Raw genomic sequence first — 11,964 nt, forward strand, 5'->3', positions numbered from 1 at the left:
GGTCATAAGTGCGAGGAACAGTCGTAAGTCACTTGTTTTAGTGCTGTTGTAACTGCGAACGGAATACTAGATGAATGGTTGTAAGTTGTGAATGATCTGCACGTTGTTTTAAGAAATTAATTGAGGGAGCCCCCGGAGTCGCTTTAGATGGGTGACATATAAATAAAACATAAAAGATACACAGATCAAATCATCAAAAAAATAAATAAATAAGAGTATATAATATCATTGGTGGCTTTGTGTAAATCAGGAGGAGAAGGGAAGGTGGGCGAGGGACTTCAGGCAGCTGGTGGGGGAGGGACTGAAATAACCTTTGGGATGGCTCAGAGCTCTCCTCCATCTATCCATCCATCCATCTATCTATCTATCTATCTATTATCTATCTATCTATCTATCCATCCATCTGTCTGTCTGTTCATCCATCCATCCACCTATCTATCTATCCATCCCTCCTCCCTCCCTCCCTCCCTCCCTCCCTCCCTCCATCCATCCATCCATCCATCCATCTATCTATCTATCTATCTATCTATCTATCTATCTATTTGTCCATCTGTCTGTCTGTCCGTCCATCCTTCTGTCTGTCTGTCCGTTCATCCACCCATCCATCCACCTATCTATCTATCTATCCCTCCCTCCATCCATCCATCCATCCATCCATCCATCCATCCATCTATCTATCTATCTATCTATCTATCTATCTATCTATCTATCTATCTATCATCTATCTCTATCACTCTATCTCTCTATCTCTCTATCTCTCTATCTCTCTATCTACCATTCTATCTACCGTTCTATCTATCATTCTATCACTCTCTCTCTCTCTCTCTCTCTTTTGTAAATCAGGAGTGTCCAACCTTGGGAACTTTAAGACTCATGGACTTCAACTCCCAGAATCCTCTAGTCCAGTGTTTCTCAACCTTGGTAGCTTGAAGATGGGTGGACTTCAACTCCCAGAATCCCCCAGCCAGCAGCGCTGGCTGGGGGATTCTGGGAGTTGAAGTCCACCCATCTTCAAGCTTCCAAGGTTGAGAAACACAGCTCTAGCCAATAAATCTGGCTGGGGAATTCTGGGAGTTGAAGTCCACAGGTCTTAAAGGTGCCACAGATGAACACCTCTGGTCTAAATAAAGCAAACAACCCATCAATGAATCATAACAACAATTCCACAAACATACAATGAATCAAAACATAAAAACGGCATGAAAGAAAATGTATCTCTATGAAACCCCAATGATCCACGACGTTTCCAGAGCCGGATTCTGACGATGCTCCCTCCGTGTTTCCCTCTGCAGAAAGGACGGTCCCCTTGCGCATCCTTTACGAGAAATACGGCAGCTGCCTGACCTCGGACAACATGATCAAAGTCACGGCTGTCCTGCAGCAGTTGGAGAACCAGAAGATCCTCCTCGGGGTGCGGGACTTCCACATCAAGAACCCCGACGTCAAAATCCGGGTAGGGCAGATTTGAGGGGAGCTTCGGCAGGGAGGGTCCCTTGCACGAGGAGAAGGGAAGGTGGGCGAGGGACTTCAGGCAGCTGGTGGGGGACGGGCTGAATTAACCTTTGGGATGGCTCAGAGCTCTCCTCCATCCATCCGTCTGTCCATCCGTCCGTCTCTCTGTCCATCCATCTGTCTGTCCTTCCGTCCGTCCATCCATCCATCTATCTGTCTATCTGTTCATCCATCCATCCGTCCATCTGTCCTTCCGTCCGTCCGTCCGTCCATCCATCCATCCATCCTTCCTTCCTTCCATCCAGCCATCCACCCTTCCTTCCTTCCTTTTCTTCCTCCCATCCATCCATCCTTCCTTTCTTCCATCCATCCATCCATCTGTCCATCTGTCCTTCCGTCTGTCCATCCATCCATCCATCCATCCCTCTGTCTGTTTGTCTGTCTGTCTGTCCTTCTGTCCTTCCATCCATCCATCCATCCACCCTTCCTTCCTTCCTTCCTTCCTTCCATCCATCCAACCATCCACCCTTCCTTCCTTCCTTCCTTCCTTCCATCCATCCATCTGTCCTTCCGTCCATCCATCCATCCATCCATCCATCCATCCATCCCTCTGTCTGTTTGTCTGTCTGTCCTTCTGTCCTTCCATCCATCCATCCATCCATCCAACCGTCCATCCATCCATCCATTCATCCATCCATCCATCCACCCTTCTTTCCTTCCTTCCATCCATCCAACCATCCACCCTTCCTTCCTGCCTTCCTTCCATCCATCCTTCCTTCCTTCCTTCCTTCCTTCCTTCCTTCCTTCCTTCCTTCCTTCCTTCCTTCCTTTCCTTCCTTCCATCCATCCATCCTTCCTTCCTTCCATCCTTCCTTCCTTCCTTCCTTCCTTCCTTCCATCCATCCTTCCTTCCTTCCTTCCTTCCTTTCCTTCCTTCCATCCATCCTTCCTTCCTTCCATCCATCCTTCCTTCCTTCCTTCCTTCCTTCCTTCCTTCCTTCCTTCCTTCCTTCCTTCCATCCATCCATCTGTCCTTCCATTCATCCATCCATCCATCCATCCCTCTGTCTGTTTGTCTATCTGTCTGTCCTTCTGTCCTTCCTTCCATCCATCCATCCATCCAACCATCCATCCATCCATCCATCCATCCATCCATCCATCTATCTATCTATCTATCTATCTATCTATCTATCTATATCTATCCATCCAACTATCCATCCGTCCTTCCATCCATCCAACCATCCATCCATCCATCCATCCATCCATCCATCCATCCATCCATCCATCTATCTATCTATCTATCTATCTATCTATCTATCTATCTATCTATCTATCTATATCTATCCATCCAACTATCCATCCGTCCATCCGTCCGTCCATTCATCCATCTAAAGATTTTTGTCTCTTTATCACTTTATAAGTAACCGAAGGCAGCAAATATACCAAATACTCTTTTTTTCCTTCTCTTTTCCCCACAAAAACAACCCTCCCTGTGAGGTGGGTTGGGCTGAAGGAGAGGACTGGCCCAAGGTCACCCAGCTGGTTTTCATGCCTAAGGCGGGACTAGAACTCCCTGACTCCTGGTTCCTAAGCTGAGATCCCCTGATCAGGAGGCTGAGCTTTCTGAGACCCTCTTTTCTGCCCCAAAGAAGAAGGGGGTGGCATCCGGAGGCCCAGGATAGAATGGCTGGGGGGTGGGCAGGTGGTCCTGGCCACAGCCTCATTCCCTTTGCTTTGAGCAGGGGCTGGGCTAGAGCAGGGGTCTCCAACCTTGGTAACTGTAAGCCTGGAGGACTTCAACTCTCAGAATTCTGGGAGTTGAAGTCCACCAGGCTTAAAGTTGCCAAGTTTGGAGACCCCTGCTCTAGAGTAGGCCACATCCCACTGGGTCTTCTCTGCTGTGCAGCCCCCCCCCCGGCTGCCCTCTAAGCAACCCCCAGCCCCTGCTTCCGTCCTTTAGAAACCCCCATTTTCCCCCTCCCAATTTATCTGTGTTTCTGCAACACGCCTAACTGGGTTTGCCTGCAGATGATCAGGTCTCCATCCAACAGTGGGGAAGCGTGTCGCACAAACCCAACTCTACCTGCAGTCCTCGACTTACGAACATCCGTTGAATGACCATTCAAGCTTATAACGGCACTGAAAAAGTGACTTATGACCATTCTTCACACACTTACGACCATTTTTTTAAAATTTTTTGATTTATATGCCGCCCTTCTCCGGAGACTCAGGGCGGCTTACAATGCGCTAAACAATAGCCTTCATACTTTTGTATATTTATACAAAGTCAGCTTATTGCCCCCACAAACTGGGTCCTCAATTTACCTACCTTAGAAAGGATGGAAGGCTGAGTCAACCTTGAGCCTGGCGAGATTCGAACCTGCAGTAATTGCAGGCAGCTGGTCTTAATAACAGGGTGCCTTAGACCACTGTACTACCAAGGCTTGCAGCATTCCCAAGGTCGCGTGATTAAAATTCGGATGTCATGCGATCCGCTTTTGCGACCTTCGGACAAGCCAATGGGGAGGCCAGATTCGCTTAACAACCGTGGCGAAGAAGGTTGTAAAAGGGAACAAAACTCACTTGACAACCGTCTCGCTTAGCTTCTGGATTTTGTGCTTGAAACTTAGATTTTGGTTTTTACCCATTAGATAAGTTTGTTGTTACAGAAACAGTTTATACTATTATGTAGAAGTTAAAAAGTTGTGGTACGAGGCTATGGCAAGTAGTCCTCGACTTACGACCACAATTGAGCCTAACATTTCTGTTGCTAAGCAAGACATTTGTTAAGTGAGGTTTGCCCCATTTTAATGACCTTTCTTGCCGCCATTGTTACGTGAATCCCTGCAGTTGTTAAGTTAGTAAGACGGTCATTAAGTGAATCTGGCTCCCCAATTGACTTTGCTTGTCAGGGGGTCGCAAAATGGGGTCTCGTGATCCCGAGACACTGCGTCCGTCGTAAATATGAGTCAGTTGCCAAGCGTCTGAATTTTGACCATGTGACCACAGGATGCTGCAATGGTCGTAAGGATGAAAAACGGTCGTAAGTCGCTTTTTTCAGTGCCATTGTAACTTTGAACGGACACTAAACGAACCGTTGTAAGTTGGGGACTAGATGTATCTTATTCTACTTGCCCTTTTTTCCCTACACTTTTCCCTTCCCTTCTCCCTCTCTTATTTTCCTGCTATTTTCTTTTGTATGTTTGTATTTTATATTATAAATTGATTTAAAAAAGAATTAAACTGTCTGGCGCAGCGACAGAAAATCTGGGGCTCCAATTTGGTCGCAAGTCGAGGACTGCCTGTCAGAATTCGAACTGAGAGCGCTGCTTTCCCTCTTTCCGACCTGCAGGTTTTGGGTGAGCCGATGCAGAAGCGCAAACTGGTGGCCGAGCTGACCCTGAGCAACCCCCTCCCCACCAGCCTGACCGGCTGTGTCTTCACCATGGAGGGGGCCGGACTGACCGGGGGACAGAAGGTCCAGCAGCTGTAAGTGTGACCTCATAATGGCGTTCTGATGGCCGTCCGGTCTGGGAGGATTTCACTGGGGCGGGGGTCCTGCTCGGAGCAGGGGCTGGACTGGATGACCTCATGGGGACCCGTCCAGATTTAAAAGTCAAGTCGTAAAATCCGATGCGGCTGGCTTCACAACTGGCCTCGTTCAGTCGTGGAAATTCTGGCCCCCACCCAGGAAAGAAACTTACCTTCTTCTGCTCCAGAACACATATTTTTTTCCCCCAACGTTCCAGAGGTTAAAGCTAAACATGGGCCCAATTCGGAGAGGCGAAAAGGAGAAGCAGATGTTTGAAAATAAGCATTGGATGAGAACGTGCAATGCAGGGGCTGCCTTCCTGTGGGTGGGTGGGTGGGTGACACAAACATGCATTGGAGTTGCACCCATAACAGGCGGCCAGAGCAGTGGAACCCTTGACCCCTCTGCAGGGGGGAAATGCTCCCGGTTCGGACCGGATCCCCCGATCCGGTAGCGATGGAGGCGGGTGGTTCGGAGAACCAGTAGCAAAAATCCCTGCGCACACCCCCCCATGCCCAGCTGAGCCACGCGATCATCAGAGGCTTTTTTTTTTACTTTTAAAAGCATTTTTTCTACAACCTCTTTGGCTGAAAAAATGCTTTTAAAAGTAGAAAAACCAAGCCTCTGACGATCGCGTGGCTCAGCTGGGATCGTCAGAGGCTTTTAAAAGCATTTTTTCTACAACCTCTTCGCCGAAGAGGTTGTAGGAAAAAAAATGCCTTTAAAAGCCTCTGACGATCCCAGCTGAGTTGCCTGATCGTCAGAGGCTTTTAAAAGCATTTTTTTCTGCAACCTCTTCAGACAAAAAAATGCTTTTAAAAGTAAAAAAAAAAAGCCTCTGATGATCACGTGGCTCAGCTGGGATCGTCAGAGGCTTTTAAAAGGTTGTAGAATTTGTAGAAAAATGTTTTTAAAAGTAAAAAAAAAAAGTTAGCCACGCCCACCCATCTTTTGAACTGGTAGTCCTCGACTTACGCCCACAATTGAGCCCAACGTTCCTGTTGCTAAATGAAAGATATGTTTTGTCCCATGTTTATGGCTTTTATTGCCACGGTTGTTAAGTGAATCACTGCAGTTGGTAAATCAGTCACACGGTTGTTAAGTGAATCTGGCTTCTTCCCCGTGGACTTTGCTTGCCGGAAGGTCGCAAACATACGACCCCGGGATGCTGCAAACGTCATAAATACGAGTCAGTTGCCAAGCATCTGAATTTTGATCACGTGACCGTGGGCATGCAGCGACGGTTGTTAAGTGTGAAACACGGCCCTCAGTCTCATTTTTCAGTGACGTTGTAACTTTGGTCACTAAGTGGACTGTTGTTACACTGAGGACTTCCTGTATTTGTTGAATTGCCCTGCAGAGAAATGGCTGCAGAAAGTTGTTCCATCCTAAGGGGGAGAAGGAAGGGTGTTGGAGGAAGACCGGGGGATCAGGGGGACCCCTCAGCACCCCAAAAACTGAGCCAAGCACCCCCCTTGACCTATGCTTTTAAAATAGAAGAACAGAGTTGGAAGGGACCTTGGAGGTCTTCTAGTCCACCCCCCTGCTTAGGCAGGAAACCCTAAACCACTTCAGACAAATGGTTATCCAACATTTTCTTAAAAACTTCCAGTGTTGGAGAATTCACAACTTCTGGAGGCAAGTAGTTCCACGGGTTAATTGTTCTAACTGTCAGGAAATTTCTATTTTCCCTCCTGCTCCAGAGATACGCCCGTCGAACCTGGGGAGGAAGCGAAGGTCAGGGTCGACTTCGTACCCCAACAATACGGCCTGCGGAAACTGGTGGTGGATTTCGAGAGCGACCAACTGAAGGGGGTGAAGGGCTACCGGAACGTCATCATCGCCCCCCAGCGCAAATAAAACCAGAAGGCCCCCCAGCCAAAAAAGCCAAACAACTCCAGGAGCCCCCCAGATGTCGGGGGACGGGGGTCTCTCCCTACCTGCATCCCCAGCTACACCCAGATGCTTCTCTGCTCCTGCCACCACCAAAGACTGACACTTGGACACTGACCCGCCCCACAGCTGGTTGGAGGGCACCCCAAACACCCTAGACTTGACAGGCTGCCATTGGGGAGGGGGTCGCGAGTCTCTACTTGGGATGTGCACGCAGGAGAACCGCCCCTTTGGGATGTGACTTCAAGGGGGTGTCCTACCCTGCCGTGCCAGGGGTCCCACGACCCCCAGACTCCCTCATTCTGGGTCCTTTCGATCTTATTAAGATGTTGGCCATCATTCCTGGTTACCTGAGATGGCTGGGAGGTGATTCAGGCTGAAGGGGAGGGCAGGGAGGGTCCCACATTGGCAACTTTAAGACTTATGGACCTCAACTTTAAGACTAGTGAACTTCAACTCCCAGAATTCCCCAGCCTGATGTCCCACTGGCTGGAGAATTCTGGGAGTTGAGGTTCACAGGGTTGAAAGATGCCAAGGTTGGACATTCCCGATTAGAGGGTTCCCCTCTAACTGCCCTCCCAATCATTGGTAGCCTTTGAAAGCCTCCAGAGAAGGACCGAGGAGACCATGTCAACCCTCTGCTTCCCCCATCCTGATGTCCCACCAGAAGCATCCAAGAATGAAAAGATCTCATGCCTCCTCCTGGCACGGCAGCCCATAGAAACAGGGGTGAGGTCGATTGGGGAGAACAATCAGCCTTGTCCATTTGGCTTTGCCATCTCCTTCTTCCCTTCTCCCCCACCCCCGCCCTGGCAAGCTTTGGCTACGATGGCACACTGCTGGCATGAAAGAAGTCCACCATTGCTTGCATGACTACACAATCCCTAAGGCACTCCCATGGCTTATTGTTTAGAGGACCCTTGGCTATGCAGGACCTGTCTTTTCTCAGAGCATGAAACTCCTGGGTTTGCCTGCTGGACCATCGATGGATTTTTCCACCAGGACTTGATGGCTGATCTCTGATGGCCCTCAAGTACACTTCTGGCACCACTTCTTTGACCACGAAGTACCAGTCTTTGGAGCCTCCACAAATCACGTTCCCTGAACCAACCTGATTATAGAGCATATTTCTCAACCTCGGCTGCTTGAAGATGGGTGGACTTCAACTCCCAGCATTCCACAGCCAGCAGAATTCTGGGAGTTGAAGTCCATCCATTTTCAAGTGTTCATGTTAGACAAATGCTTAGAGAGATAGCAAGATCTCAAGAATGATGTTTTACATGACTTCCACCCCCTGCTTGGAAGAAGAGGGGAAACTTCTTGATTTTTTTGAGAGTTGTGTGTCTCCTGGGATGAGTGGTACATATTTGGGTCCTTCAGTCCTTGGGAGGGACCTACAATAGTTCAGGAACTGAGCAGGAAAAGAAGAGGGCTAGGAAGCAGAACATCAATTAATCGTGGCTGGAGAGCATCTAAACCTTCACCAAACTGCCTACCAGAAAGTATTTTTGAAAGAAGGAAGGTGTTGCATGGTCCATCTGCTGCTGGAGCTCTTCTCTGAGACCCATGGAGGGTGTTTCTTTCTCTAAAAGCTCCAAAGGTAATAAAAAAGAGTCCTCCAGGCAGATAACAAACCCATGGAGGCTACAGAACAGTGCCTTCAAAAAGAAGCCAGCATCAAGTTATTGGCAATTGGTCAACCCTACCTTGACCACCTTCAAAGTTTTTCGCAAGAAACATCTTGAATTTGGGTGGATTTCAACTCCCAGAATTCCCCCTGGAGCCTCTGCAATCCATGTTCCCTGAAGCAACCTGGTTAGATCAGTGTTTCTCAACCTTGGCCACTTGAGGATGGTTGGACTTCGACTCCCAGCATTCCACTTCCAGCAAATCCTGGGAGAGGAATTCCACTCATCAAGTGACCAACTTTGAAAAACGGATTGGGTTGGAGAGAGAGCAAGATCCCAGGGACCTACTGGATTCCAGTGGCTCTCTGCTACCAACCACCATGCTGGGTGGGGAACATGGAACATGAGAAGGCAACATGAGAAATATTCTGCCTCCTTGCACACTCACAAACCATTTCTGGACAAGATCAGACTGGCTTTTTCGGGGAGCCGGTAGTCACTTGCCTAAGATGTGGCTTATTGTGAATGCCAGATGTTTGCGCCCCAGTGCTTTTCCAGCTGTGTTACTGGTTCTGAGTCAACCCAGCATGTTTTGGCTCCCTTGTCAAGGAAGGTGCTTGGCAACCATTCACCAACACACCCAGAGATGGACAAGACAAGCACAAATGGAGGATGGATGGATGGATGGATGGATGGATGGATGGATGGATGGACGGGTGGCCAACTAAGAAGGACCAGTTGGGAGGAGGGTCCAGACCAGCCTTTTTCAGCTGTTTTGGTCTATAGCAGGGGTGTGAAACTCAAGGCCCATACGGTGCTTAGATCTGGCCCGCAGGGCTGCCCTAGAAACAGCAAAGGACCAGCCTGTGGTGCCTCTGCCAGCAAAAACAGAGCTCAGGAGGGCCTCCCAGGCTTCATTTTCAGCCATGACAGCCTCCCCGAGCTCTATTTTCACTGGCAGAAGGTGGCAAGAGGCCGTCGCAGCTGAAAATGGAGCTCAGGAGCCCGTTTTTTCTGGCAGAGTGCTTGGGCCACCACAGACACCCCTGACATGAGTGACGTCAACCTGGCCACACCTACCCCCGCCCCCGAAGTTAAACACAACCCCGATGCGGCCCTCAATGACATCGAGTTTGACATCTCTGGTCTATAGGATGAGTAGAGGAGGTCAGGGACAGTTGGCCAACTGAGAAGGACCAGTTGAGAAGATCTAGACCAGCCTTTTCCAGCTGTGGTGGTCTACAGGATGAGTAGAGGAGGTCAGGAACAGTTGGCCAACTGAGAAGGACCAGTTGAGAAGATCTAGACCAGCCTTTTCCAGCTGTGGTGGTCTACAGGATGAGTAGAGGAGGTCAGGAACAGTTGGCCAACTGAGAAGGACCAGTTGAGAAGATCTAGACCAGCCTTTTCCAGCTGTGGTGGTCTACAGGATGAGTAGAGGAGGTCAGGGACAGTTGGCCAACTGAGAAGGACCAGTTGAGAAGATCTAGACCAGCCTTTTCCAGCTGTGGTGGTCTACAGGATGAGTAGAGGAGGTCAGGGACAGTTGGCCAACTAAGAAGGACCACTTGGGAAGCCTTTTCCAGCTGTGGTGGTCTACAGCCATTCTTATTGGCTGGATTGGGGGAGAATGAGCCCAGGCCAGGCCAGCCAGATTGTATCAAGTGGGGGATGAGCCTCTGTGTCTCCACCTCTTCCAGGCTTCCAGGGAACGTGATGTCCCTTCTTTCTTGGGGGTTGGTAGCGCCCAACCACGTTACCTTTTGACCTGAACTCTGGTGCTTTCCGCAGAGCAAGCTCGGCCGGAGGCGCTGGCTTCCAAGTCCCTTGGCTGCTGCCCAGTCACACCCTGCTTAGAACATATTTGCAAACCCAACCTGAGAGCCTCCACACTTAGAGAGACGAGAAGCAGATCTAGTTTATAAGCCATTAAAAGTTTTTTTTTTTAATCTTGACAGATGTTTACTTGCATTGCAATTCTTCTGGGGCTGATCGCCTTTGCAAATGACGGAGAGCTGATGGGAATTTATTTTGCAATCACTCAATAAAAAGTTTATTTTTCACCTTGCAATTGTTTAGGTTTCTTTTGTGCAGCCAATACTTAACTGGCTCTCTGCCGTCAACAGCCGTGCCGGGTGGGGATGCTGGGCACTGTCATCCAGCAGCTCTATCCCTGAAAGGACCCCCTTGTCTTCAAGGGCAGCCACCTCGGAGGGCGGTCTGCGGCAATCTAGTTGCCGTGGCTCTTCTGAACTGTAGCTGTAGAAGAGAATATTGGTGGCTCGGTTTTGAACTGGGGGGTCCCTGGTGCTCTCTGAGCTTAGTAGGTTTTTGTGCAAACGTTTCATGACCCGACTAGGGAACATCATCAGTGCTAGAAGGGAGTGGGGTTTGTGGAAAGGAGGAGGAGGAGGGGGGGAGAACTGTGGGATCCTTGGGGCACTCTGAGCTTGGTGGTTTTCTTGCAGAAGTTCCATTACCTAAGTAACATCTTCAGTGCTAGAAGGGAATGGGGTTTGGTGGTGGTGGGAGGAGGAGGTGGAGGAGAACCGAGGTCCTTGGTACTTTCTGAACTTGCTGGTTTTCTTGCAAGTACGTGACATCTTTAGTGCTAGAAGGGAGATGGGTTTGCAGAGTGGAGAAGAAGAAGGAGAAGGACGATGACATGGACTGTGAGATCCTCGGTGGTCTCCGAGCTTTGTTGTTTTCTTAGAGATGTTTCATGACCCAACTAGGTGATATCTTCACTGCACTTAACAAAACATCTGCAAGGAAACGACCAAGCTCAGAGAGCCTCAAGGACCCCACAGTCATTATCCTCCTCCTCCTCCTCCTCTCTGCAAAGCCCTTTTAACACTGATGCTGTTACCTACTTAGATAATGAAATGTCTGCAAGAAAATAACAAAGCCCAGAGAGCCCCAAGGACCCCACAATTAAACCTTGGCCTCCCAGGTGCTTTTAGATCTGGAGGATACCGAGAGTAAATTACTAAAACTCGGTGGGTTTTCCCAACCTGCTGATATTTAATTCAGTTTTGCCATGGTTGGTTGGTCTGGAAAGACCAGGCCTTCCCGTTACTCTGGCTTTCATCAATGTTGTATGAGCCACCTGATGGTTGACCTCTGTTCCCCAAAAAAGCCTCGGGGGGACGGGGGACAACACACCAATTCGAGTCAAGGCGGACAGACAAGGAGGCTCCTATTTCAGCAACGGGAAGCCGTTGGAAAAAAACTCAACCTCTCTGCCAAGAATCTCACCGAGGCTGCTGGCTGAAGGGGTTTCAAAGGAAGGAATGGAGGGATGGGGGTCTTCTCTGGATGAATCCTTCTTACTGGCCATGCAAAAGAGAGGGGAACCCGAGCTGTGGTTGGGGGAAGACATGACACGGAACCCACTTCTGGTCACCAGGATATTAAGATTACTGCTGCAATCTTGCGAGATCTGGCCATCAATAGAGT

At 49.2% G+C, this 11,964-nt stretch overlaps 1 protein-coding gene across 1 annotated transcript in view; it reads left to right on the forward strand.

Moving 5' to 3' along the window:
• Window positions 1–10,576, forward strand: part of TGM2 (transglutaminase 2) — a 69,765-nt gene extending 59,189 nt beyond the window's left edge. Inside the window, exons 11-13 of the mRNA XM_070941864.1 lie at window positions 1,293–1,453; window positions 4,805–4,941; window positions 6,688–10,576. Coding sequence (XP_070797965.1) covers window positions 1,293–1,453; window positions 4,805–4,941; window positions 6,688–6,844 — 455 coding nt within the window. The 3' untranslated portion in view covers window positions 6,845–10,576. The remainder of the gene's footprint in view (window positions 1–1,292; window positions 1,454–4,804; window positions 4,942–6,687) is intronic.
• Window positions 10,577–11,964: the final 1,388 nt, after the last annotated feature.

This window comes from Pituophis catenifer, unplaced genomic scaffold, assembly GCF_029215685.1.
Source record: "Pituophis catenifer annectens isolate HBS135680 unplaced genomic scaffold, rPitCat1.0.hap2 SCAF_3, whole genome shotgun sequence".
Lineage (NCBI taxonomy): Eukaryota > Metazoa > Chordata > Lepidosauria > Squamata > Colubridae > Pituophis > Pituophis catenifer.